Source organism: Corapipo altera, unplaced genomic scaffold, assembly GCF_003945725.1.
Source record: "Corapipo altera isolate COAL_440 unplaced genomic scaffold, ASM394572v1 98, whole genome shotgun sequence".
Lineage (NCBI taxonomy): Eukaryota > Metazoa > Chordata > Aves > Passeriformes > Pipridae > Corapipo > Corapipo altera.
The window spans coordinates 5,983,876-6,010,970 of record NW_020884914.1 but is presented as its reverse complement, the minus strand read 5'-3'; the positions used below and the strand labels follow the sequence as shown (position 1 = coordinate 6,010,970).

Below are 27,095 nucleotides of genomic sequence, written 5' to 3'. Positions count from 1 at the left end.
TGCTTGTAATAAAATGTAATACATGCAGGGGGCTTGGGTGGGAGTCAAGATTAACAGTTGCTTTCTTCTGGGGTTTCATTCCTTTCTTACCTTCCCCTGGTTCGGCATCTTATGACGATCATAAACAGAATGTTAGTTAAGAACTTTGCTGGCAGCTTCCTCTCTCAACTGGGGCTGGGAATGCAGAGACAGCTCTACCAGCACTTCCTCATGTAAGGTCAGCCACAGCTTCTTTAGTTCCTGCACCAAAAGTTCTGCTGGAAAACAGGGAGTCTTTACAGCTCAGCGTGTTTGACAGATGTTTGTAGGCTCATTGCTGATGGTGCTAAAGTACCAATACTCCTTCTGTTCCTGTTTGCACAGCACCAGCGTTCAGAGAACACCACGGCACCCTGGGTGGGATCCTCAGGAGAGGGGACAGGCACAGAAATTGGAGAGCCCAGTGAAGGGCCACTGGGATGGCTGGGGAGGAGAGCTGGGACAGCAGCTTTGCTCACCCTGGAGGATGAGGTGGAGGGGGTTGAAACCCAAGTTGTACTGCCCCAGGGGGTGACAGGGGCCCTGCAAGGGCAGGAGGCCCCACGGGAGTGACAGGAGAAACCGGCTGCACGCAAAGATGGGACACATCCCTGGGACAGGACCCACACAGGTGGTGGGACTCCATCCTTGGAGGCTTCAAAATCCAGCAGCAAGGCCACACTCTAGACAGGCCAGACACAGAGCTCATAAAACTTCTGGAAGCTGATAATCCCCTTCTCTTCCTTGGCTCCTGTTTCAACCTGAAAAATCAGGAACAGGGGGGAAGGACCAAACCAGCAAAGCAGTGAGACACCAGGAAGAGAAGCCACCTTCCCAGCCTTACCTTTTGCCATCTACTGGGCAGCACAGGGGGACCTGACAAAGTTTAGATCAGAACCCATGAAATTAATTGTTTGGAATAGTTTTTACACTAAATGTTATTGTTCCTTAAATCTAACTAACTGCAGTTTGACATGGTTAAATTAGTGTTTGCTGGAGAGTGGATCTATGTTTCTGAAACAGAGTTGATTTTACTTTGAAATTTCAGCCTCTGTTACTTGCCTATGCCAAAACTATTCTCAAAAATTTGTGTAAAGATTTGCTGGATTTACACAAAGCCCTGTTATTTTAGCTGAGTAAGTTCTTTGCAAGCTGGTTGTCAGTAACTGAATTATTTTTTCTCCAATTACCAAGTATATATTTTTACATCAAGATAGTCTTCAAAAATGTAGCTTATTGCTGACAGACCAACCAAAATTCTTCAGCTCTTTTATGAACTCCTTCAGTTCATTTATGAGTGACTGAATGGGAAGGCTTTTTTTTTTTTAATTCTCTTTGAGTTAACACAGGAACTTAGGAGACGCTGAACTTCATTGTGGCTAATGCTGTGTTTGAGTCCCTTTCCATGATGCTTTTCTGTCTGAGCTGAACTAAATCACTCCTTACTGCCAGTTTTGAATGTTCTCCTTCAAGGTTTGTCCCGTGCAGCAGGTTAGAAGCCACCTGGAGGATGCACTTTTACTGGCTACAGGCTGCAAAACCTTGCTGGTCCACCTGACATCATTTCTCACAGTGCTCTGGGGATGAGCCTCTTTGGCATTTGCAAGCTGATGTGCACGTTCCTACCTCTTGTGCTCCTCTTCTTCATCAGCAGGAGTGGCTCCTAGTGCTGGGATCAAGTGTGACACCAGTGGCTGACACCCAGCCCTGGTGGGGGGACAAGCAGGGACCCCAAATACCACCATGACCTTCAACCACTGGTCACAGAGCTCACACTCCATGGGGCTCATTTTTTCCTTCTGTATCCACTCCCCGTTAGCAGAAGTTGGATATTTAGATGCAAGTGGCTGTTCAAAACCCAGGCCCCCCAGAATTACAGATCAACAGCTACAAGCTAATTTGTGCAATTTGGATTTTGGGCTCTTCCAGGCCTGCATTCCAACAGCAAGGGTTGATCACACCCTTGGCCACTGCACTCGATCTGACTGCTTTGTAAGAGTCCTCGTGTGCCTCTTGGAAATAAATCTGCCCAGTTTTGAAATTCTGAAGCAATATTATTTCATCTCTTGCCAAGAGTGGATTGGAAAATGATAAGAGTCTTTCAGGCTACATAACAGATATTTTGGGAGTTTCATCTTACTTCTTCCATGACATTTTTATTCCTTCCATATGAAACACACACATATATATATCTGTTATACATATATATGTTAAAAGCTCCTTTTTGTGTTGGAGTAGACTGGGGAGAAGGAAGCTATTTTGTTAAGCAACATTTCCTAAATATTTTGGAAATCATAGCCTTCTTTACACATGCTTTTTTTTCCTTTTTTTTTTTTTTTTTTTTTTTTTTGCCTGGTCAATTCCCCCTCTGGGTTGACCAAAATGAAAATTGCCATTTTGATCTGAGTGGATTTTCTGGGTGAAAAAAAGTTGAAAACAAATATTTCCATAAGGGCTACCCACGAAATCCTAGTTGTAAATCATTTCCACTCCTCCACCTCCTCCTGGCACTGCAAACACACGCATTCCCTGTGGCTGGAGCTAGGAATGATCAACTGCAATTAATCTGGGCAGAAAATGAAGGGGTTGAGTTTTGATGTGATTTCCTTGTGCTCTGCTGGGCAGCAGCTCCTGTGGCTGTGAGTGGTCTGGGGCACCACCACCATCCCAGATCCTCAGCATTTTGGCTTCTCTCCCTCCTCCTCTCCTGGTTTTGGTCCTCAGCCCCACATGGACTTGCTGAACACACCTGTGAAGTGAATTATCTGTCCTGGTTTGGGCTGAATAAGCTGCAGACAAGGATGGCAGGGCTTGGTTTTATTTTTGGACCTCTTCTGTGGGCTTAACTCCCCCCAGTCCCTGTGGGCCTGCTGCCAGCTCAGCCCGTGGCACATCCAGCACCTCACCAGGTGCATGGACCTGCCAGGCCAAAGTCACCTCTGTGTCCCTCCCTGGCCACTGAGTGACCCCACAAATAATATCTGCACTGTCTGCTGGTGCCTGAGGGTGACAGAGGCTTCAAAAGGCTTTCCACCCAGTGTTAGGTTTTTGAACTTCATGAAAATCGAGTGGATTGTAGGAAATTCAAGTTGCAACACAGCTGCTTGTTAGCAGAAGGGTGTTTTTTCTTTTTCTTTGAAAGCAAAAGGTATTTCATTTGCACTCCGAAAAATGTCAATATTTTTTTCTGGAGGTCAGCAGCACCATTCCCAGCTTGGCATCCAATCTGGAGGCATCTGTACTCCAGGCATTTTGCACCAACACTCCCACAGTGTGTGAGAAAGGGCACTGCTGGGGCTGGGTGCTCAGAGCAGCCCACACTGCTCTCCCTGGGCCAGAAAGCAGTGTTGCCAGTGGCACACCAGGAGCTGCAGGGTAGTGAGGAAGAGGAGGAGATATTTCTCTCCACAGTACCAACCCCACTTCTCCTGTCCACAGGATCCCTCTCCCCAACCCCCCCACAGGGCTGGAGATGAAAACCTGACCAGCTGCTGGCACCCAGGAATCTGGTTCGTTCCCTAACAAGGGGATGCAGGTCCAGTGATCCACCCTGGAAAGGCATTCCCCAAAGGGAATCCCTGTCCTCTTGCTCCTGGCAATTCCCTCTCTGGCTGCTGGCCAGGCCACCTGCATTTGAAACTCCGTGGGACTTCGCTTGGGTTTCTGTGTTATTAATCCTCCCCAGACGAAATCCCAGGCCTTTCTGGACCTCTTCCCTGCTTGCTAGGACAGCTGCCAGGGCTGTGCCACTGCTTCATGTCAGCACAGGAGGCACTGCAAAGCCTGTGTGTTTCCAGAGGGCAAGGAGAGCTCGGCTCTCCCCGCAAGGGCTGCAGTCTGATGCTCTCTGCTGTGCTTGCCGGGCACTGGGATGCTTTCTTGGCATAAACACTGAACAAAGCAGGTCAAAATCAAATCATCTGTCTAGGTAACCAGCAATCCAGATAAACACAGGCCTCTGTGCTCCTGGTGTGTCCCGGCTGTGCTCACAGATCAGTTAGGCTGTAAGAAGGTAAAGGAGAAGGGGCTGTGCTGGCTCAGAGCATTGCAGGGCTCCCCGGGGCCACATGTGGCCAGCAGTGGCCACAAGCAGAGGCCAACCCCACCATTTCCTGGCTTGGATTATAATCCATATACAGTGCAGCCCCATTTAACACCTCATGACACAGGATCAGTGCTCCAAGGAGCGCTGCACGTGCATGCAGGAGGGGATGCTGATGGAGATGAGGTGTTGAACGATCCTGTGCAGTGCCCGTGGGCTGCTCTGCACCACTCCTGGCCGGTGCAGAGCCAGCACTGCCTGGCTGTAATGGGCAGGTGTGTGGCTCACCAGGCTTTGAAGCAGTTTTAGCAAGCTGCAGCAGTAAAAGTGCTGCACTTCACATGCTGGTGGATATCTATTTCATTGGGTCTTAACCGCGTCTTGTGGCAAGATCACAGTTTCTCATGGGTTTCAAGCAGAAGGGAGGAAATTCCAGTTTCCAGCAGAGAAGAACGAAGCAAATTCATGTAATCACACGTTCATGTTAAACCTAACAAGCACCAGGAAAGAGCTCTCCTTCAGCTGGTCCTCAGAGGCCACATTTCAAACAGAAGTACTCCCTGCAAGCATTCATGAGGGAGAAAGCAAACAAGGCTCTTGGGCTGGATGACCTGCTCCAGACCAGGACTGGTGGGTCCTCAGGAAAAAACTGCTGCCGTGCACCACCTCATGGTCGAGCAGTCAGAAGCTGGCCTTAAGTCACTTCATTCTGTCTATTTTAGGCTGGAAGGACTCAGTGCACTGAAGGAGAAACACCCTGGCTGGCAGTGGCAGCAAGGTAGGTGTATTCTTTACCTTGAGGGTAAATTTTATCCACCTCAGTGCAGATGCCTGCAGTTTGGGTAAAAGAATCCCATCCTGAATCCCACCCCAGAGACCTTGGGGGCTGGGCAGGGAAGCCCTTTGGGAATGGGAGTTTGTGGGATGGGGTTAGCAGTGCTGTCTGCAGTAGTGCTGCAGACAGGAGTGAGAAATCACGTTTCAGTGACAGAGCTTTGCTTTCCTTGCAAAATGCACACACTGTTGGCAAAGAACGAGCAGGGGTGGGTCAGATTCCCACTCCAGCTCCAGAGCGTTCCTCCTGGGAGATGCTGAAGGGCCCTGTGAGTTCATCTCTGCTCTGTTGCATTTACTGGACGCTTCTTTCCCCCTGTTTATGTGGTAGAAACATCTGAAAATAATTTGTGCCTTGTTAAGCTCTGCGGACGGTCAGGGTTCTGCGTGCAATTTGGTCTCCACCTCAGCCAGGACTAGCTGGGGCTGCTCTGTGTTTGCTCATTAGCTAACGAGACACGCTGTGGTGAGCAGGGCTCTCTGGGGGGCTGCCTCAGACGTGTGGCTGCCGTTTGCCGTGCGTGGGCACACGCAGGGGTGGGTGCGGTGCCGATGAGCTCACCCTGCGCAGGGAGCGCCGGCCCCTGCAACAGCGGCTCTCCCACTCCTCTGGATCACGCAGGTCGGCGGGGAACACGCAGTAGGATGGTAAGGAACATCATCCCCCCCAGTTATTACTAATATTGAAAGCATCTGGGGCTGCGGGTTGGGGACCTGCTCAAGAAGGATGTGCGCGCTGCAGGCCTCGCTGGAGCTCCAGCAAAGCTCCGTGTGAGCAATACGTGCTGACCGGTGCTCTGGAGAGCATGGATGGAGAAATCTTCGGCAGCAATCCCAGGACAAAGGCGAGCACGGCTGAGCAATCGAGGTGGGAGGATGCCCTCCAGAAAGGGGAAAATGATTAGGCTGGGAGGAAAGAAACAGCTTGGGGAAGGGATGATGCGCTAACCACATGGCTGGAGGAGGAGGTGTGAAGACTTGATGGGAAACGCAGGACTAAACGTGGGGAAACGGGGCAAAGAGAAGGTAAAGCGAAAGAGCAAGAAAGCCTGAGGGGACTGGTGGCATCGCAGCCCAGCGTGTGCGAGGCTCAGTGGCGAAGGCTTCCGCGAGGGGCAGCGGGGCCAGGGCTTGGCAGCTCAGCGGTGCCCAGCCAAGGGGATTCCCGGCACGGGGATCGCCCGGGCGCAGCGCTCCGGGGAAGCAGCGCTCCCACGCAGCCGCGGGGACACCCGGCGGGCCCGGCAGCTAAACCCCGCCACCCCGGCCCAGCCGAGGGGCCAAAGGGCGCTGCCCACCGCGGGCCGCGGGGGAAGGCGGGGGCTCGGGGCCGCGGGCGGGCCGGTGGCTTCCGCCCGGCGCGGCGCATTCCTACCCCGTGAGTCAGGGCGGCGCGGCGGGATGCGGCGTCCCGCGGCCCCGGGCGCTGGCAGCTCCCCGCCGGGACTCTCCCCGCCGAGCCGCGCTCGGGTCCCGGCTCCCATTTGCATGCCGAGGCTGTGAATGGCGTGCCCGCCCGGCCGGCCCCTGGCACGGGGGAGGAGTCTGCTCCGCGGGCCGAGCTCGGCGGCGCCGGTGCCTTAAGCCGAGCTGGGGGGGCGGCTCGAAGGCGAGCGGCCGCTGCGCTTCGCCCGCCGGCACGGTGAGTGCGGGGCCGGGGGGATGAGCGGGGGGATGGCCGGGAGGGGCGTCCGGCCGGGGCCGGTGCCTGCCCGGCGGAGGGACCGGGACCGCGCCGCCCCAGCCGGGCAGGGAGCGGCCCTGGTCGGCCCGCGGGGGTGAGACCGTGGACCGGAGGCAGGTGCCGCCCCCGACCCCCGTGTTTGGATGGTGGGAGCTCGGTGATCCCGGTGCTTTCGGCTGTAGGTGAAGGTGCGCGTTCATGGCTTGTTTCAGCTGATCGGGTCCACCCCATCTCCACGCGTTCCCACCCATCCCTCCCCTGATGCTGGCACCCGTGGTTTGGCAGCCGCTCTGGGAGGTGATCTGCTGGAAAACATACGGCTTTTTACGTGTAAAGGTTAGTTTTCCTGCTGGATCGAGTCCCTGAGCGGAGTTCTCACACTGTGCACTGCTGGCACGGAGCAGGGGATCACAGCAGCCTGACGCGAGCAAGAGCAAAGCTTTTTGCAGTCTTGCACCCTCAGTGCCAAGTCCTTCTGGGTTCCTCAGCGAGCTACCAGTCCTTCCCCCCATCGTGCCGCACACACATAGTGCCAAAGTGCCACTGGGACGTATTTTGCCTTGTGCTTTTCTCCTGTGTAACTCGGGAGAGTGGCAGCACAGAGGAGTTTTGTCCGGTGCTTGTCCTTGTGCACGGCTCGGTTCTGCAGCTGCTGCTTCTCTTGCAGGTTGGATTCGTGGCGGGGTGCACGGTGTTGGTCAGGGATGTCTCCAGGCCGGGTCTCAGAGCGAGCAGGAAGTTGTTTCCTTTCTTCCTGTTTTTGTCCCTATGCCTGCTAATTTCCTTTGGGAAGAAAACTGTATTCTGCAGTAAAGGGAAAAAATAGTCACACGTAACGGGAAGGGACAAGGCAGCAAAGCCGAAGGTGCTTCTGAATGAATCATGGGACGAGGAAGGAGCACGGGGTGTTGACTGCAGTAATGCTGATAGAGCAGCAAGGACAAGTTGCTGCCTTTGTGCTCTGACCATGGGGGTAAAAAGGACCCGCTTGGGACAAGCTGGGGAGCAGAGCCTTGGAAGGAGAATGGCATTTCCACTCCAGTGTGTGGATAGATGTTGCTCTCCAGCTCTTCCCTCTCTCTCAGTGGTGCAGGCTTTGCAGGAGGAGGTGATGACTCGTGTTAGATCGGTTGATACAGTTGGAAGACAGAGATGAACTTTCAGATACTTCCTTCAAGTTTGGTTTGTTAAAAGGACTTTATGAAAGGGCTTGTCTGCCTTTTTTTCTTTAACCCTCTGTTGCTCTCACAGCAGCTATCATCCCTCCCTCCTGCTGCATCCCTCTTACATCCTGAGATCCTCGTGGCTGCCACTTGGCAGCCCAGATCTGCATTGTCCATCCACGTGTGGGCTCGTGGGGAGCCTGTGCCGTTCCTGAGGTGGGACACTGCCAGCCTTCCAGGAGGTGCTGTGGGTTTGGAAGATGTCCCCAGCTCTGTTCTGGTCTCTGTGCCCCCTCCAGGAAGGCAGTGGTGTGTCCGTGGTGTCCCTGCTTCTGTACGTTCCCATGAAAGGAGGTTAATGCTGTGCAGCGTAAAAGCAACTCCCACAAAACTAGTTCTGCTCTGGGACTTCCCATGACAACCCTTTTTTTTTTTTTTTTTTTTTTTAAGCAATCCACTTGCAAGAGATCTGCCTACAAACTGGCTTTTCAGGTTCTGGGGAAAGCCATGGGCTGGCCCCGGTCTCGGGAATGTCTTGCTCTGTGCTGGATAGGCTTCAGCCAGGGGGATGAGCTTTGGATATGGGAGAGCTCTGCTCCCCTGCAAGCTCAAAGCTCATCCTTCTCGTGGCTTGGTGCTGATGTGTCACCTCAGCCAGGAGTTATGTCCCTCGTCACTGGACTTGGCAGACGGCTCGTTTCACTTTCGCGGCGGGGACTGAACCGAGGCTGCAGCTGAGCGAGGTCGCCAGGCAGGAATAGGAATTCCTTTTGGGGTCATCAGTCCTGTTCCTCTGGAATCCAGCCCCGGAGAGTAGCCAGCAAGTCCCAACATGTTCCCCTGGGAGAGGCAGGGTCTGCCGAGAGTGGCGTGATAGGACAGTTTATTCTGGGCACAGAGCCCTCGTGCTCAGATATAATTAGTAAAGGTTTGATTCCGTTCAGTGTGTCGGATCTCAAGCACAGCCTGGTTAGTGCTGAAGGCCTGAGATGGGCAACATGACCAGGAGCACCGGCTTGTTTTCCTCTTCCGTTCAGTGTATCCAGCAAAAGGTTTGGCAGAGCACCCCATGTGCTGCTGGGGGTGTGCCTGCCAAGTGGGACTGGCTGTGAGCTGAAGATCCTGACGTTTCTCTATCTGTAACTCTAGAGCTTTTATCCAGCAGAACAGTCTGTGATAGGATTCTTCCCTTGTGGTTGCTGCCTTTCTTCCTTAGCTGTCTCTGGAGGCTTTGGCATCCCGTGGAGACCATGTGCCTTTCTCAGAGGTTCCAGCATTAATTGTGACCTGATGTGACACTTCTATTAATTGCTGTTCCTGCAGCCACCAGCCTGTTGCCAGTATATGACCCATTTCAGTAGAAATACTTAAAACTTGAGGATGGGTTCCTTCCTTAACATTTTCCCTGATCTCAGACGTGGATTAGTTTCCTTTCTTTTCAGCTGAAGAGGTGCTGGGCTCTAAGTCTGACATCATCTAGTTGGAATACAAGGGACACAAAATGAGCAGATCTCACTCTGTTACTGTGAGGTTGCCTCCCTGCTGCTGGGTATGTATCTGTTGTAGTTTTAGGTAACCCACAGAATGCACGTGTTGCCTGCCTGCTCAGAGAGCCGTGTTTTATCCTCTCTGCTGTGTGACAATGTCTCAGTGTGTGCTGTGGGTGCTGCAACCTGAATTTAGTTGGACTTGTGACTGACTAGTGGGTAAAACATCCCAGTGCTGCTGGAAGTTCTTCAGAGGAGGGGAGACCCTGGTGTCCAGTGTCACACAGGCAGTTGTCTCCCCAGTGATGGGGTTGTTTTTAGCTTTGTGGCTGATTGTTTTGTTCTTTTTTTTTCCCCCTCTTTTTTTCTGTTTATTTTTTGCTTTGTTCAGAACTAGCAGAAGAACCAGTTGAACTGAATGGATGTCAGGACCTGTTGCTTACTCTGCTAGTGTCCAGTAACTCCCCTCTGAGAGAAAAGCATTTAGAAGGGACAGTCCCAGCCCTGCAGCTGTTAGTCCCAGGAGATTCAGTGGGCAGCAGGCAAGATTTAACCCTGGAAGGAAATGGATGTGTTAGGCAGCAGTTCCCATGGTCGTGCTGGCAGCTCTGTTTTCCATGTCCTTGGAGAACCCCAGCCTGATTTGGTGTGTGATGTTTGCTTGTGCCATCCAGGCCAGCTTGCACAGAGTGGTGCAGACCCTCCCTCCAGTGCCCTGTGAGGCAGGCAGGCCTTGCCTGCCAACCTCTTGTTTCCACAGGCAGGCTTGTCTGTGCCATTGGGAAGTGAGGTTTCCACAGGGAGAAGTGGAAATTGCGTCTGTGCTGAGCTTGCCTATTGTCATATCTTTGTTACTTGAACTTCAGGGATTTCCGACTGTTTGCTCCTGGTTTTGGTCTTGCTCATCCAGCTGCTGTCCAGGACCAGTTGAGGCCCACTTCAGATCACAGCTCTCATCCTTGTTTCAGTCCATGCTGCTGTAGGAATGAGGAAGTGGGATTTTTTTTTTTTCTTACTGTGTGTTGGGATGATGCCACAAGGAGCAAATTAGTAGCTGAGTTTTTGAACAAATCATCCAAACTATGGTCAAATCCTTTTGAATAACAAGCAGTGGCTGTTTCCCACTTGGTGAAGGCAGAGAGTTTATTCTTCACGTTAACCTTAGCTGTCAGATCTCCTAAAGCTGTGGAGTGTATGTTCCATTGCTTGTGGGCTCTGTTTGCTGCAGAGACAGCAAATGTCAGATTGACATAAGGCTTGTTCTTGCTGTAATTTCCTTTGGGTGCACTCTTCAACTACGTAGATAAACAATTTATTTCTAATATAATTAAAGCTATTTTTTGCCCATCATAGGACTATGACGAGACAGACCTGAGCAGCGGATGTGCTCTCAAATTCTGGGGCCTTCAGCAACAAACAGACCTTGCCTTAGAAATCAGAGCATCTCTAAAGCACAGTGTTTATTAAAGGAAGTGTAATTTCTTCCCAGTGAACTAAGAGGTATCATTGCACAATACTTCCCTGGCACGGTACAGCCTTCCCAAGGGGAGAAGAGATAGCAAGACGTGCCTGATCTTGCCTTTTCTGGAAAGCCTACCTTTGCCTCCTCCTCCCCTTCCTGTTTCCACTTCACTGAGAGCCAGCCCCTTGCTCTGCTGGTCAGCAGCAATCCCTGCTTTGAAGGTTTGCTTTCCTTTAAAAAGGAACAATCCCTATGAGGTCATCCTGAAGCTGCACAGGACGCTGCTTTTACTGTTCTTCAGCTCTGGCACTTAGTTGGCTTTGGCTCAGTGAAAGTTAGAACAGCTTGAATTTTAAAATCTTGAGGGCTCAGACGGCGGGATTGACAAATAGAGCTTCCGTATTTCGGGATTTACTGCCCTGTAGCAATCAGCACATGTGAGGTAGGGTTTCTCTGTTGCTTAAATTCAAAGCCTTAAAGTGAACTGTAGAAGACAACAGACTGTGAGTTGTGCCAAAAAGTGTGAGTGTTCCTTCTTTTTCTCCGGCTGCTCTGGGACTGTGATTTCAGGGAGAACAGTGAGAGAGAATGTGCCATTCACTCAGACTGAAGAAGTACGGTTCACTTAGATTTTTAATGTTGTTTTTTTGCTAAAACCAAGTTAGAATTATGGTTATTTCTATTTGAGTTGGTGCACTGGGCACACACCTGCAGAGCAAGACAAGCTCTTCCTGCAGCTGCTTTCCAGTTAGACCCAGAAGGAGATGTGTGTGCCTGGCTGTTGGGCACTAGCCAGGGTAGAAATTAGAGCATCAGAGTGGCAGACAAGCTCTCCTGTGTCCCTGGCTGCTATATTAGCTGATGCTGAAGAAGAGCATCTCCAGCCAAACCAGCTCTGCTCCGAGTCCTTGGCTATTTAATTGTTCCTTTGAAGGATCTCCATTGGACCTCGTTACTTATTCTCTCACTGGGACCCAGGTGAACAGAGGTATGGTGGTGCTGGAGAAAGCAGGTGTGTGATGGGGGGGTTGAGGATGCTCTGAGTTTGAAAGGAACATGCAGAGAAAGCTCTTCTGAGTGGCTCTGCAGCTTCCATCCTTCCTGAATGTGAAGTGTGTCTTCTGGTGGCTCCAGCGTTTGTTATTGTTATTTCCTCTAAGATTTTTTTAGGTTGCTATTCAGCGTGGTTTTATGTAACTTTCCATAGGAAATGTTGTCATTTGTGGTAGTTTTGATCTCCTTGGCCATTGAAGCCTTTTTATTTAGCACAACAAACAGTGATTTTTAGCTGTTTTTAGTACCCAGAGTTTTTGCTGTGGAGGATGGGTGGCTTTTGGTCTCACATAATTTTTGGTTTGGCTTATTGTGATCTTTTCAGAGGAGGTTGCTGGTTTTGGCAGTTGCTTTTGCATCAACTGTTTATTGATCTCATATTTTCTAAATGAACAATGTTGGAATCACTAAGAGGCATTAATTTACCAAGAAAATTGTTCTTGGGGTGCATGCATGAGCATCAGCTGTTCCAAAAGCAACCAGAGCCTGTGTTTACTGCTCTCCTGAGCTTCATCCCAGTGACATTTTCCTATCTTTCCTTGTGTCCTGAACCCTTACAGTACTTGTGATGAATATGAGAGCTGGTAGAAAAAACTTGAAAATTCAGTATTTCAATGAAAAATGATGCCTTTGTTGGGTTTGTCTTCTGTTTCCTTATGTGGGGTCGTGGCTACACTGACAAAAGCAATTCTGTGACTCTCACCTTGCTGTATAATTGAGGCAGTGTCTGTGTCCATGGTACCTGTGGGTCAGCCAGTACCTTACAGGGCATCTATTTTACTAGTAATGGAAGTAAATCTGAAACAGGGTCTTCTGAAGCCCCATTGAATTGTTTAAATGAGTTAAATGTGCACTAAAATAGTTTCTGAGATCACATTTTCCTGCTTCTTTGTTAATGAGGAGCTGAAGAATAAAGAGCACTGAGACAACTGTGCTTTGAGGCTGCTGGGGACCCCAGAGCAGAGGGCTCCACTAACCCAGCAGGCAGCTGTGGTTACCTTTGAGTAGCATTCAGGAACAAGATGATCCTTCCTCTGGATGCAGTTCCAGTGCTGGCAGTCAGTTGTTTATAGCTGGAACTGTTAATATTTGAGTTGTTAATGTGACTACGCTCGTTATCCGTTCTGGCTGCGTTCTCTGTGGCACTGGAGCAGTGGTGTCATCCTGGATTCCTGAGATACATCAGCCATCTGGTAGCTGGTAATGGATCTCTTGGTGGAAACCAGCTGTTTTGCTGGCACTGTGGCTGTTGGATGTGGTGGCAGGCTGGTGCTCTCTGGGCAAAGCTGCAGGGTGTGTTCATGGGCAAACACAAACAGGGCGAAGACACCCAAGTACTCCAGAAGGTTTTCCACTCCCTCTCCCATTGTTGGCTGTGTTTTACATGCAGGCCATTCCCCTTGCTGGTATCCAGGCAGGTTGTAGATGGCTCTGGGCTGGGTTTGCTCTGGAAGGTGGAGTTGATGATGGCTCATCACCTGGGCCCTGTGTGGGCTCTGGTGCATGGGTGTGCTTGGCTGGGGCTGTGAACCAGCCTCTGTCATTGGGGCCACACATGTTTAGGAGATGGAGAAGGCCCCTATGCCCAGCCTGCTCTGCTTGGCTCCCTTCCACCTAGTTCCTTGTGGGTGCTCCAGACAGGGGAAATTCCTCCCTTGGAAACCCCTCAGTAGAAGCTGCCCTTGGGTGAGGCTTGGCTGTCATCTCTGGAGAAATCCGTGAATGGTTTGGATGTTTTCCCATCTAATGACCCCACCAAAAAAATTCACTCTGCCTCTGCTGATACAGTAGTATTTTTATTCCTGCTGCACTCAACACCTGCACTGAGGGCACTTCTCAGAAGGTTATTTAAGCATCAAGAGAGGCCAAACCCACCACCTCCCTGAGATAATTGTTGGCTTCCCACAGTGCTACAAGTGAGAGTTTCTGGCCCTGTTTCCATGATCACTTCAAACTGTACTGCCTTCAGAAGCAGTCCAGTCATCTGGCTCCAGCTGCTCTGTTTGTTCCTGCTGCTTCCCCTTTCCTTCTGCTGGCACAAGTGTTTGTGGAGCCATGTGGGAAGGAGCTTGGGCTGGAACAGGCCGTTTCCTTTGCTGAGCTCGTGTGGGTTGGTCCCCAGTGTGCATCACCCGACAGCTGTGGAGCAGCACGAGGAGAGGGGTAGCACAGAGGGCTGGGGCACTGCTTCTTCTGCTCTCTTGCATATCAAGAGGCTGTGACATCTTCATAGCTTGAATTTTGAGTGTTGGTTTCTGTGTTGTTGTTACTATTCTGCCTTTTGTCTGCTGCAACAAAAGGACTTCAAAGGTCAGAGTCTGTTGCCTGTGTGAGTGTTTGCAGGTTGCAGTTGTGGGTCATCTTTTATCCTGTGTTTGAAGAAATTCAACTATGCTTGTACAGACAAAGGAATCAGAAGAATTTTTTGAGCTCCCTGGTCTTCCTCCATCTTCTGTATGAGGGAGTCACACCTGGATACCCTCCAGATCCCAGGTGAAGCTGCTTTGAAATCTTGTAATGCTGGCATTCCAACAGGAGCTCACTTATAGTTGATTTCCATCATGACCTGCATCTTTTTCTGAAAATCGAGAAAACCAGTTGCTCAGAGGGATATCAGGTCTGCTCTCCTGATCATGGGATTGGCTCACATCTATTCAGACTTCACTGGCACATGTTTTTGTTACCTGTACTTAAAACCCTCTGGCTCTGTATGCAGCTGAACCTTGCCCATGTTCAGTGGGTCCCAGCTGAAGCTTTGCACTCTCAGTGTGTCTCTGGCACACCATCACTCTACCAGGCTTTGCATGAAATCCCAACTCTTGATTTTTTTCTCATGTATCTTCCCGTTCCCCTGTCTAGGGGTCTGCCTGGCTGCTTCCAAACCAGGCAGCTCCTACTGGTGTTTCTCAGCTAATTGGATGGTTCATGGTGAGATCCCTCAGTGCTGCCTTGGTTGCCTGGGTAGCCACAGAACTTAAAGACTTTCCCCATAGCACCCACCCCACCTTGGTGGCTTCCTGCTGGCACAGTGCCGTGGTGGTGCTCGTGTGCTGCTGTTCCATGCCCTACTTGTGTGCTGCTTTTATGGCCACCTCTGTGCAGCTCCTGTTCTAGATCTTTCAAGAGCACTGACAGAACAGAAAACTCTCGGGAGGAAGATTCTGGGCCTTTGGTTCACTTTCTGTTCCATCAGAAAGACTTTTGCTACCTGAGATCCGTTTCTTCCTTCTACTTGGACAGAAAGTTAAAAGGCAGGGACAGGCAATGTGCCAATGTGCCACAGTGACCTGCAGGGAAGCTGCTGCTTTCAATAAGAGGTTGGCTGTTCCCCAGTGCTCCTGTCTGGTCCCTCTGCAGAGCAGGGCACTGGGGCTCCATGCATGTAGCAGGGGCAAATGCAGTTCCCTGAGCACTGACATGCCAGGCCGGGGCTGGAGAAGGACAGTGTCACACAGGCAGGGGACAGTGGCTGGGGCTGTATTTGATGTTTGAGCTGAGCTGCTGCCATGCTGAGCTATCACTGAATGGGCTGGGCCTACCCTTCCGCTCCACGTTGCAACAGGGCTTATCTGAAATTGTTTGAGCCTCTTCAGGCTGCCAGATCAACAGGAAATAATTTGCTAGGGTTAGTTTTGTGCTGGTAAAACACCTTGAAGTGGCTCAGTGGAGTAAGGCAAGGCTGCTCTCTGGGCAGCACCTTGCTGGCAGGGTGGTTTGGTTGTGAGCAGAACCAGGGCCGTGGGGAACTGTTGCCTGTGTGATTTGGTGCAGGCTGTTGGAGGCAGGACCAGCCTCCACCAGCACTCAGGCAGAGCCTGTGCATGGCAGAGAGCAGCGAGAGGGACAGTGTGTGGGAATGGCAGTGCTGCCAGCTCCCTGCTTGGCAGGGCTCAAAGGGCAGTGTGTCTGCAGAGCTCTGCCAGGCTTGTGCCCAGAGGTGCCTGGATTGCTCAGACCCAGCCTCTGCTGGGCAGCCTGTGGGTCTGCAAAGCCTTATGGCATCTCCTCCCAGCTCGGCTGTGAGGGTCTGGAAAGCAGGAGAGGGCCCTGGGCAGTGCTGATGGTTTCATTCCTAAGGTAGTTTCTCAGGCTGGTCTCAGCCCAAGCCTGGGTGTTGCTGTGCTCTCAGCAGCTTTCCCTAAGAGTGCAGGGTCACAGACCTGTTCCACCTTCCCCGTGGAACTCAGCCCCTCCATCTGCCTTGTTTTACAGGGCTGGCTCAGATATTTGGGATACTGTGTGTAACTGTCTGGGTCTGTTCCATGCTAGATGGTTTTATTGGCAGCCATGAGACCGAAACCCCACTGCTCCTCTTCTCCTTGGACTTCCTGCCTTTTCCCTGCTGTGCCAGCAGCAATCCTGCTGGAGAGAGGCACAGCCAGGAACCTGCTGTCTCCTCTGGCTCGCTCTGTCTGGAGAACACATTGAGGATCCCGATTTCTTTGCTGTCTCCAGATGCCTGCTGGTGTTCCTCAACCAGAGTACCCTTCAGGTACGCAGGGCTTGCCTGGGACTCTGCAGCAGGCACTGCAAATGATTTTGTTGCAGTGAGGGAGGTTTGAAAACTGGAGAAAAGCAGCTGGAGCCTGACCATGGAATGGATTGCAGTGGAATAGCCCTGGTGTTCTGGGGCTGTCTGTAGGAACATGTACATGCTGTGCTGGAGAGGAGCAGTGGTCTTGGAAAAAGCAGATGCTGTTTGTTTGTTTGGGTTGAATGAAGTTGGGGTTTTGTTTTGGTTTTTGTTTGGAATGTTTCTTGGGGAAAAAAAAACCAAACCCAGCTTTATTTTAAATGCTGGTAAAATGGAATTTTTGGAAGAAAAGAAGTCAACATGGGAATAACGTCACTTGTCTGTCCAAATGGAAGGTTGGACTGTCTTTGAAATGACTCTGCAAATCCTGAATGTATTTAGGATGCCTGTCAGTTTTAGGAGCATGCTCAGGCTTCTGGGCAAGGCTTTTCCTTCACTGTTTGGGTCAGTGGATTTCACTAAGCAGCTTTTCTTGATCATGTGCCAACTTTGGAATTTAATGCACTCTCCCCCTTTCTTAGCCTGACCCACAGCACAGTGGATTTGCCTTTCGTTCTGGTGCTGTGACCTTGCTTTGGCACAGAGCTTTTGAAGATGACTTTCCCAGAGTATCTGCAATCTACACATTTCTTTCTTTCGTTTGTTTGTTTTAATTGAAATGGACATTATTAATAATTTTTGTGCTGCTGCCACGTGCAGCTGATCCGTTAGAAGAAGCCAGATTTGCAAATGCCCTGCATTCAGCCTGTGTGCTCTGGAAAAGAGTTTGTTTCTATATTCCTCAGGTGAGAGATCTGAAACAGCTCCTTTCCAAGGACTGAGCTGCTGGATGTGGATCCCCCTGTGTTGATGGGAAGAGGGGCTGGTAGGAACGGCGTGGAGGAGATCCGTAGAGTCAAGATTTGTGTGGAGAAGGAGGATAGGGAAAAGCTGATCAGTCTTCTAGCCCAAGAACTGCAGGGCAACAAGTGAACCCAGGAAATGGCAGATTTGCAGAGGAACTGAAGAGGGCTTGTCATGCAGCACGTTTCAGCTTTGTCATGTGCAGTTATGAATACTAAAAGTCTGCTTGGATTAAAGAGCGACTTGGATAAATTCTGGAAGAATAACCAGTGGATGGACATGGAGATGGATACAGAACTGTTAAAGGTGAAGACATCTCTGTTACAAGAAGCCTCTGAGTTATTCATAGCACGTGCCATGGCTCTGTGCTGGGAGATAGGACTGTTGAGTGATCTGTACCCTGCACCCCCTGCCAGGCATCCTCTGTTGGAAAGAAGACACTGGCTTTAGATGGACAGTTGGCCTGACCTTGCATGGCTGTGCTGAGGATATTCCTATCCTGCTGCTGTTGATGACCACTTGACAGGACTGAGACATTGGCATTGATGATATGGGACCACTCAGAACGTGTCAATGCAGGCAACTCTGAAACAAACCCCATTGGCCCCATCAAATACATGGACTCTGGATCCCAAAACAGCAACCCCTAAAAATAACCAAGGGGTCGTTGTGAAACTCAGCAAGTGCTTTCAGTGCAATGCTGAGATAGAAATCAGTGACTGCAGCACTTTGAGTGAGAACCAGGTGCAATAAGGGCTGTGACCTGCCATGCAGACTGTTTGACCATCCAGCTGTACATCTGTGTACACAGTTGTACATCCATGTACAGCTAGGCTGTACATCTATATATACACCTGGATCCACCTTCAGTCTCCCTGTTAACCCCCTGGAGACCTGCCTCCTGTGACCATACCCCAGCCCTTTTTGTGCCCAGGGTCAGAGGCAGTTGCCTGGCCTGTGCTGTGGATGAATATTCACAGTGGATCAGGCCCTGCAAACTCTGTCTTAGGTGTGTTTGTAAGGTGTATTTTTGGCCTCTCCAAATGCACACAGGGAGTTGGGAATGCTGAACAGCTTTGCCTTAACTGCATACTTTTGTTGGGAAGTGAACATGTTAGTAAGTAAAAAAGGTCGAACTGGTAGAGGGATTTGCTCCTCACTGCTCTACTGTCACCCTTGAAACTCACCTGGCCTTTAAATACTGAATGCACTTACACAACGATTTTTTGTGCGTTTTGATGCTTTGCTATTTCAAGAACTCTTTAGCTGTGGAAGGTGGGAGAAAGCAGAGCAATCCATTGCTCTGTCAGGATGTGAATTACATCTTCAGATAGTCCATGAGGTATTCTCCTTATCTAAAGTACAAAGTTGAGTCAACTTTGGGGTTAATTGTAAGGCCACAGGCTTGCCCCTCTGTGTGTGCATGCCCTCTCCTCCTCTTTGACATGTGTGCACACTGCTGGAGGTCCCATGCTCTGCTCTGCAAGGGTGGCAGTGAGGGATACATGGATATTACTGTCTGTGGCAATTTTGGAAGGGAAACTGAAAACAGGTTTAATTGCAAAGTCTTTCACGGGGCGCAGCGTTATTGCAGCAGCTTTTGGGCAATACAGGTGTGATTCATTCTCTGCCTTCCTGGCTTGGCCTCACTTTGATAAAGCTGCAGGTCTTACATGTTTGTACTCTTTACACCCAGAGCTCCTGCTCACAGAGGCAGCTCTGTAGGTGGACAGGAAGGAAGTTGAGTGATGTTGGCTCAGTGAAGAGATGCTGCAAAAAGAGTTTCTAGTTCAGAGGCTCCGAAATTTGCCCTTGAAGGCACAGAAAGGTGGCTCTTGAGTTGTGTGAAATGTTTGGTCACTCCGGAGTGGTGGCTCTGTCTTTGTTGGCTGGTCTCTGATTAGAGCATCTCAGGAAGACCTTGTGTTCCTCAGGGGTAAATGCTGGAGCTCTCTACATTGCACCAAGGGAGTGTTTCAGGTATGAGAAATCTACTTTGCTTTCTGACCCTACTGTGAAGACAAGTTTGCCCATTTTGCGTGCAAGACCTTTCAGTAAATGTCTCATGGTGGATTTACCCTCACCAAGTGCAGGCAGGAATCCCCCTGATACTCTCACTATTCCCATCTTATAGGAAGTCAGAACAGTTGTATTTGGCCACCCCTGTGGCTCAGGGTGGAGGGAAGGAAGGAACTATGTCCCTCTCATGCACAGCACAGCGTCTGTGCACACAGGACCGTGGTGCACGTACGAAGGGCATGTCTGTACAGGCTGGGTCATGAATTCCCAGACTTTTGGGGGCCTGGGGTATTTGCTGAAACCCAACCTTCATCCACCTACAGCTGAGTCCTCCCTTTCTGTCATTGGGCTCAGCTGAGCAGGGCACTCCTGGCAGCCAGCCCAGCTTGTGTGACCGAGCCAGCAGCTGGCCTTCAGCTCCTTTTAGATGAGATTCTCCTCTCCCTACCCCATCCAGATCATCCCCCTCTCCCTTTTGTTGACCTATTTCCCCCCCTGCCCTCCCCCCTCCCCGCTGTGTATCTTTTGCAATGAGCTTTGCTGTTTGTGCAGCTCCTTCCCAGAGCAGCTGCAGGGAGCTGTGGGAATATGGTGGAAATGCCGTGCGAGGCAGCGCGTGTTTTGGACAACCAGTGCCTAATTTAGGTTGGGAGGGACCCTTGCAGGTTGCCTGGCTCAGCCACTGTGGCTGGGATAATTCAGGCTGCTCAGGGCCTCGTTTTGTTGAGTGCTGAATGTCTCAAAGGATGGAGGTCCCTTTGCCTCTAGTCCTGGCCTAGGACTTGGCTTCTCTCAAGGAAGAATCCTTGCATGTTAAACTCATTCTGCATTTAAAATAAATGGACTGTGTTAACATTTTTAGAGCACTAAGTTTTAATTCAGTTTTTCTCCTTTTTAAGTTATTGTGCCTGCTGAATTAACTGACTGCTCTGTCCACCATGGTGGGGAAAGAGGCTGGGACACTTGATTTTTTTTTTTTAATTTTTTTTTGTCCCCTATGGGATCTGTGGCCCAGGACAACGCTGGGATAGAATGGGATCTGTTGTCCCAGTCAGCACACATGCTGGCTTGCAGTTGTCTGTATGCTAGGAGAGAAAGAAATATGGGCTTGTGGTATAATTTAGATTGGAAAGTTCCTGTGGAGGTATCTGAGCTGATCTTCCAGTTGTTTCTCTGAGCATACACAGTGAAGTAGGTGCTCTGCCAGTCTGAAAGAGTTGTGTGGTCCCTGTCTTACTGCCTGTGACCTAAACAGGAGGGGAAAACTGCAGGAGAGTGGGCAAGATGACAGCGAGTCACTCTGCTTGCTTTGGCATTTTGGTAACGCAGCGGTTTTTATTTAAATACCATATCATTATTATTTATGTATGAAAACCACTCTTAGTTCAGGATTAGTGCCAGTTCTCTAATGTTCATGCTGTACTGGTATTGCTCTGTGCTCTGTGCACTTTAAATGACTGCATTTAAAAGAGATTAGAAGCAGAAGTGAGAGACGGCCACTTGCTAATTTCTAAGTGGTAGGTGGGTAGGAAAGTGCAGTGTTTCAGCTTTGGGTGGGCAAGGAAGGGTGTCTGTGAGTCACAAGGTGGTTTTAGAGGGAGGTCAGTGACTTTTGGTACTGCAGTCACTTAGCTGGTTGGACTGGATCCAGATCTCATTAAGATTTAATTCATAACTGGTTCTTAAGGAATCTGGATCTTGTAGTAGTCTCAGCAAAAATCTTAATGGGAGGCAACTCTCAAACTTGTGCCTGTGGTCTCAGCAGCTGGCTCGAGGTCCTGTGGGCCTGAGGAATGTGCTGTGTCCTCCGAGTGTCGGGTCCTGGCTGACCAGTGTGGTCACGAGCTGTGACGCCTGAGCCCCCTTTGGGAATCCATCCAGCCTGGGGCCTGGGTCCTCAGTCACAGCCTGGAGGAGGGCAGGGAGCCTCTCTCCGCATGGAGCGTGTCAGGGATGAGCTGGATTCCCTCCTGACTCTGATTTCTCCCCTCTCCCAGGCCTGAGGACAAGCGTGGGACGATGTCGGAGGCGCGACACGACAGCACGAGCAGTTTACAGCGGAAGAAGCCACCATGGCTGAAACTGGACATCCCGGTGCCAGTGCCCGTGACAGTGCCAGAAGAGCCCCCCCAGCCCGTGCAGGTACAGAGGGGGGGGCAGGAGCTGGGAAGGGGTGTGCTGGGAGCGTGTCTGTGCCTGGGGTCTCTGGCAGTCCTGGCCGAGAGGAAGGCAGTGTGTGGTGCCAGGTCATGAGGCCACATAAGACGGGGCAGAGCCTTTGAGTGAATTTATGATCAGTAATTATCTCCCCTTGAAGGGGATGTGGGAGGGATGAGGGTGGGTGGCTGATGTGCTCAGATCAGTAGATGTGAGTGTTTGGATGTGGGCATTGTGAAAACTGTCTTGGCTGGGGATATGGGAGTGAGTTATTCAAACAAGCACTTCTTAAGGGGACTGGAGGAGTGAAGGGCTCCTAGACTAACATGAGGGCCTGGAAGTGCTGCAGCTTGTGTTGAAATGAGCTGGGAATGAATCTGACTTATGAATAGCCAAAATAATGACAGGCTTTCATCAGTAACAGCAGAGAAAGAACAGTTACTGGCAACAAGAAGCTGTTACCAGCATGAGGAACATAAGAAAACCATGTGGGATGGAGAAATAAATAACGTTGAAGAGTGCTGAAGCAGAGATGAGGTGATAGGTTAATAGAAACTGTGCAATGAGTGAGAGTAAAGTGTCCTTATTTGTCCTGGGAACAGGAAAAATATACAGAATTTCTGCTAAGGTATCAAAAAGTGATGTAGGGGCAAGACCTGGGTAAGATGAATGCTGGCTGCTCATGTGGCCTTGCTGCAGGAACAGAGACTTTGTGCCCCAAAGGCAGAGCTGGGGGGTCCTTGCTGCCCATCTCCATGGGTGGGTGCAGGCCTGGGTTCAGTCGCTTATGTGGAAGAACAGTTTAGCCATCAGAGAAATGGAGGGTTATACTGCTTCCCTGGAGAGAGGCTGGGGACAAGCTTGGCTTAAGAGGGAGCTTATATGGCACTTGGAATAGCAAGAACTGTCCTCTTCACCATTCTGTGATCCAGGGACTAAAATGTGCTTCGGTTTTGTGACAGCTTCTGGCAGATAAACCTGGGTCCTGGTCTCCCCTCAGAAGAAAAAAAACTGGGGGTCAGTCTGCAGGGATTAAAAAGGGAATACAGGCTGTTATCAGTGCAGATTGAAACCTTCTGAATGAATTATTTAAGACTTTGATGGATGATCCCTTATCTGAAATCTCTAAATCCAGCTGGGCACTTTCTGGAGAGACTCTGTGCTGGAAGCTGGTGGAGGTGATGTTCTCTGAGGGTCCTGTGTACACAGCCCAGGATAAGAGTACATCTTGTGCTCCTTTGGCTCATAACCTGAGTATCTGTGCATTGCTTTTACATAAAACAGCAAAATTGTTGACATAAGTGAAAATCACGAGCTTCCTGGGCTAGAGGGGCTGAAGTAGTCTTGAGGCAGAGGGTGTCTGACCAGAGAAACAGTAGCTCAGAGCTTCGCTTTCCAGAGGGATAGTCTGCTCAGCCTGCATTGTACAAATGGGAGATGGTGTTTCTGCCAAGCTGATAAAAATTTAATCCAGAGCAGCCCTGGGGAGGCAGTGGTATGAGCTGAGAACAGCCTGGTGAGCTGTGTTATATTTGGTAGGTCACATTTAGCCAAGACATGCCAGGAGCTTTCAAACCTGAGTGTGCCCCAGATAATTAGGCTGTAAACAAAGCCAGTGTGCCTTTCCCAGCTTGCTTAGCCTGCAGCACTCAGCAGCTACAGCACAGACCCACCCACAGCTCTCACAGGCTTTTGATGCAGATCCAGAGTCACCAAACAGTCACTTAAGAAGCAAATCCCACTGACTGTGCTTCTCTCCGCCTTGTAGAGTGGTCCTTGAGTGTGCGGTGTGGGTTCCCTCTGGCGAGACAAAAGCCAGGAGGGTTTGTTGCAGGAGCTCATGTAATACCTGTTGAATTGCTGAGCGTTCCCCAGCCTGGCTGGCCCTGTAGAGCATCCCTGAGAGCACTGACTCCCTCCTGCTTCCCCCGGCAGCCGACGAGGCGCCAGTTCCTGCGGAGCGTGAGCATGCCGGCCGACAACAGCCGCGTGCCGTCCCTGCCCCACGACGGGAGGAGGCCGGTGCTACAACGACAGACCTCAATCACCCAGACCATCAAGAGGTGAGGCGCTGCTTCGGTGCGTTCTGCCGTCCGTTGCCACCCTCCATCTGTGGATTTGCAGTGTTCCTCTTGCCCCGTTGCCTGGCACTTGGGTGGCGCGTTGCCACGGCGGGGTGAGGTTGAGTCCCTCGTTATCCGTCGTGAGGCTGTGGAAGGGTGGGTGCTAATAGGTAGCTGGTATGTCAGCCCAGTGGTGCTATCTAGCCTGTCTTTAGTACGTGGGGAGACAAGTCCTGGGAGGAGGATGGTGGTGAGCAGGACAGTGAATGGTTCTTGCCGCTTACAGGCAGATTTTGGCTGCCTCCTGCCCCAGGGAGCTGGCTGTTCCTGAGTAACAGGGTGCCTCAGGCCCTGATGTTTAGCTGTGACTGTGCAGTGTGGTGTGCTGGGCTTGCTTTGGTGCTGTGTCTGAGAGCACATGCCTGCTAGGGGAGGCAGAAGCCCATCCTGAGCAGACCAGGACTCTCAGCAGCTTGGCTCCTACCAGATCTCATTGGCAGGTCCTTGGCGTGGCTCTGAGGGGTGATGGAGAGAAGGGAGAGGCTGCTCTGATCATCATTTGTCCCCATGACCCAGTGGTCTCTGAACCCAGCCAGAGAGCTGGATGCTCCTTCACTACCCATGGCAAAGGTTCATCCCAGTTTGTCCAGAGGGAGTGGCTTTCCCACCTGCTCTCCTGAGATGACTGGTTTGTATCTCTGGCCATGTGTCAGGCCTGCCCTGGGTCCCAGGAGCATCCCTGGAGCTCCACAGGTCAGGGGTTCTTCCAGCCATCCAGGCTTTGCCCACTCCTGAATGAGCAACTTTCCAGCTCTGGGAGAGACTGATCTCCCACACACTGTTTGCCTCAGACGTTCCCCAGCTGCCTCGGTGGGGAAGTTCTTCCCCAGCAGCTCGTCCTGATCCTGCTTCCTGTGAGGTTGGGAGGGCTGAGCTGTGAAGCAGTGTCTGCTCTTTTCAGGGCCATGGGCAGCTCCTGGGCCTGCTGAGGCTGTCCTTGCACACCTAGGCTGCCTCTTCCCTTGCCTCCCTGCCCTTGTCCTGCTCCTTGCCAGGACAGTTAGGCAAGGACGTGTCAAGGGTGAGGGGATATCCTGGGAGGGTGCTGTGGAGGCACTGACAAGAAGCATTGGGTGGAAGGGCCAGGGTAGCCTCCCCCAAAGGTCCTCACAACATGCAGCTTGTGCATAGAGGAGAGATTGGGGAACTGTGAGACACTTTGGTGCTGGTGTGACAGATTTGTCCCTAATGCTACTACACTGTAAGACAAACAAGGCACATGGAGCTACAGTGAGAAGGAAGGAGTGCTGGACAGTGGTGGTGAAGCTCCCACACACTGAGGGAGATGCCAGTGTCCTGCCTAGCACTGAGGTGGTGAGCAGACACGTGACTGTTGCACCAACAGACCCTGTGACATGTCTTCCTTCCCAGGCTGCAAGTGCTGGGGCTCAGGTTGGTGGCTGCCTGTGCCTAGTGTATGTATTTTGTACCCTTGGAAGTACACACAGGGTGCCCCAGAAGAGCACAGACAGTTTTGGAAGGCCTGGGGGTCTCCTGTAGGTGGGGGGGGTTCAGTGGTGTTTTGCCATGCCCAGTTGTGCATCATGGGGGGTGACCAGGTCTCCTCCTCCTGGGCACCTTCTACAGAGTGCTGTGGGATGTGGGTGGGAGAGAGGTGCAGCAATGGGAAGGAGTTTCTAAGGGGCAGAACTGCAGGAGATGCACACGACACAGCACTAGCAATAAAGGAAATGAGTAGATCAGAAACACGGACAGGGAACCGGAAAGTACCAAGGAAAGGCCCAAGACTCTCTGCTCCATTTAGCAGAGCTAGAGGTGCAGTGGAGAATTGCAGACTGTACATCTGTAGATGTGTTTTGGGGATTTGTTCTGGGAGTCCTGGAAGGCTGACTGATGAGTTTTCTGCTTAACACAGCCCTCAGGATGCACAGAATGTGAAACTGCAGCAGGACCCCACACCATTTTGTTCCCTGGGGCTTGGAGGACACAGATCAAGTGTGAACCTAAGGTCAAGCCTGTGTAGTGCAGAACATGGCATGGGAGTGATTTAGGTGCCTGAGGGAAGGCATCCAACACCATTTCCAGTCTCCCAGGGTGTCCAAGGTATCCATACGAGGCAGCAGATGTGGCACAGATAGACCTGTGCACCAGGCGAGATCCTGCCAAGGTCAACCAGGATGGGCCTGGGGCTCTTCCAGTGGCATCAGGCACCTTAGATACAAGCAGATCATATCCTGACCTGCTGACACCTCCATGGTCTCACACTCTGGTATCCAAAGCCAGCCAGTGGGATCTGTAGCTGAGTGTCTGGGCAGAAGAAGGCAGATCACAGAGGTCTGAGGGTGTTTGCAGCATCCCTGGTATCTTCAAGAGCAATGAGAGACATATGTCAAGAGGTGCAGATGCACCAGAAGGATTCAGCAGCCTCCTGGGTTCAGAGATGCTGTTGTGTGGCTTCTCTCGGATCATGCTGTCAGCTGGAGGGCCCTGCCACGGGCAATGTGACACAACTGCTGCCAGCGGGGCTATGGCAGGAGACAGGGAGGCGCTGGATGCAGGTGGCTGCTCCCCTCCACAGCCCTGCAGGCTCCTTGCCTTCAGCTCTCTTTTCTTTGCAGCAGACAGGTTCGGTTTCAGAGGAGTCAGACCCTGCCCGCTCGCGGGCCCCGGGCGGGCAGGAGTTCCCTGAGAAAGCGGCAGTCCCTGCCCCGATCGTTTTTCAGGTACTGGTGGCACTGAGTGTGAAACCCACCCCTGCATGTGTGTGCAAGGGCTGTTGTGAACTGCACAGACTGTGGCTGTTGCTGAGACCGTGTTGGCTTCCCAGGAGGTCTGTGAACAGGCGGAGTAAGAAAGTTCATGTGTGCTGCTAACGAAAACCAAGTGTCACTCCTACTAAACGTGTAGGCAGCTGTCAATAAGTAGCATGGACTAACAAGCTGTCCACCCGCCAGCCTCACTCCCTCCTGCCTTTCCTAACAAGCTGTCAACCTCCTGGTGTTCACCTAAGCTGGAATATCTCCCCAGGGCAGCCACAGCCCAGCACTGCTGTCAGTGCAACATTGGGCTGTGCATATGCTGACCCCAAAGCCTCCTTGGGGCAGTGGGGGAAGGAGAGGAGGCAGCACTGAACAGATGCTGTCATGTTGTTGCAGATGGGGCTCAGAGCTGGTGAATGGAATAGAGTGTGTCCACTCTTACCCTGTTGACATCATGGCTTTTTCTAATTCAAATGTGACTGTCTTCTTTTTGAGGTGGACGTCTTTGTTTACTTAGCACCAAGGAGATGAGCCAGTCCAGGGCCCAGTGATCACCACCCTGAGCCTGGAGCTCAGTAAACTTTAAAATCAGACAGACAATGTGATTTTGTGTGTGGCAGGGACTGGACTTAATGCCCAGGAGTCCGTTCCTGTCCCACCTTCCTCACTGCTGCCCTTGGCCAGCTGCCATTCTGGCACTGTGACCACCTTTGGAACTGTTTGTGTTTGATCTTGAGCTTTCAGGGCTGGTCAGCTCCACGCAACAGAAGAGTGAGATCTGACCTCTGATGTCGGTTGTTACAAGCGCTCCAGGGAGTCTGTAGGACATCATGGGGCTCCTCAGCTGAACAGAGGCATTCAGCATCTTACCAGGATGCTCCAGGTGCCCTGAACTCTGTAGTCAGCTCTCCTGGACTATCCTGGCTATGATCAGAGGGCTCTTTGCCCTGGTCCTG

General features: G+C 51.2%; 1 protein-coding gene across 8 annotated transcripts in view; it reads left to right on the top strand.

The window, feature by feature from the left end:
* RHBDF1 (rhomboid 5 homolog 1) overlaps positions 1-27,095 on the top strand; it is a 59,640-nt gene that overhangs the window by 17,880 nt on the left and 14,665 nt on the right. For 2 of the 8 annotated variants that reach the window (XM_027655101.1, XM_027655100.1), the window contains 2 exons: positions 21,137-21,281; positions 23,232-23,359. In XM_027655101.1, coding sequence (XP_027510902.1) covers positions 21,159-21,281; positions 23,232-23,359 — 251 coding nt within the window. In that variant the 5' untranslated portion in view covers positions 21,137-21,158. Of the gene's footprint in view, positions 1-4,685; positions 4,839-5,168; positions 5,543-5,635; positions 5,763-6,413; positions 6,537-11,095; positions 11,133-21,136; positions 21,282-21,816; positions 21,834-23,231; positions 23,360-27,095 lie in introns of those variants that run through there. The other 6 variants (XM_027655105.1, XM_027655102.1, XM_027655099.1 and 3 more) reach the window with 6 other exon arrangements.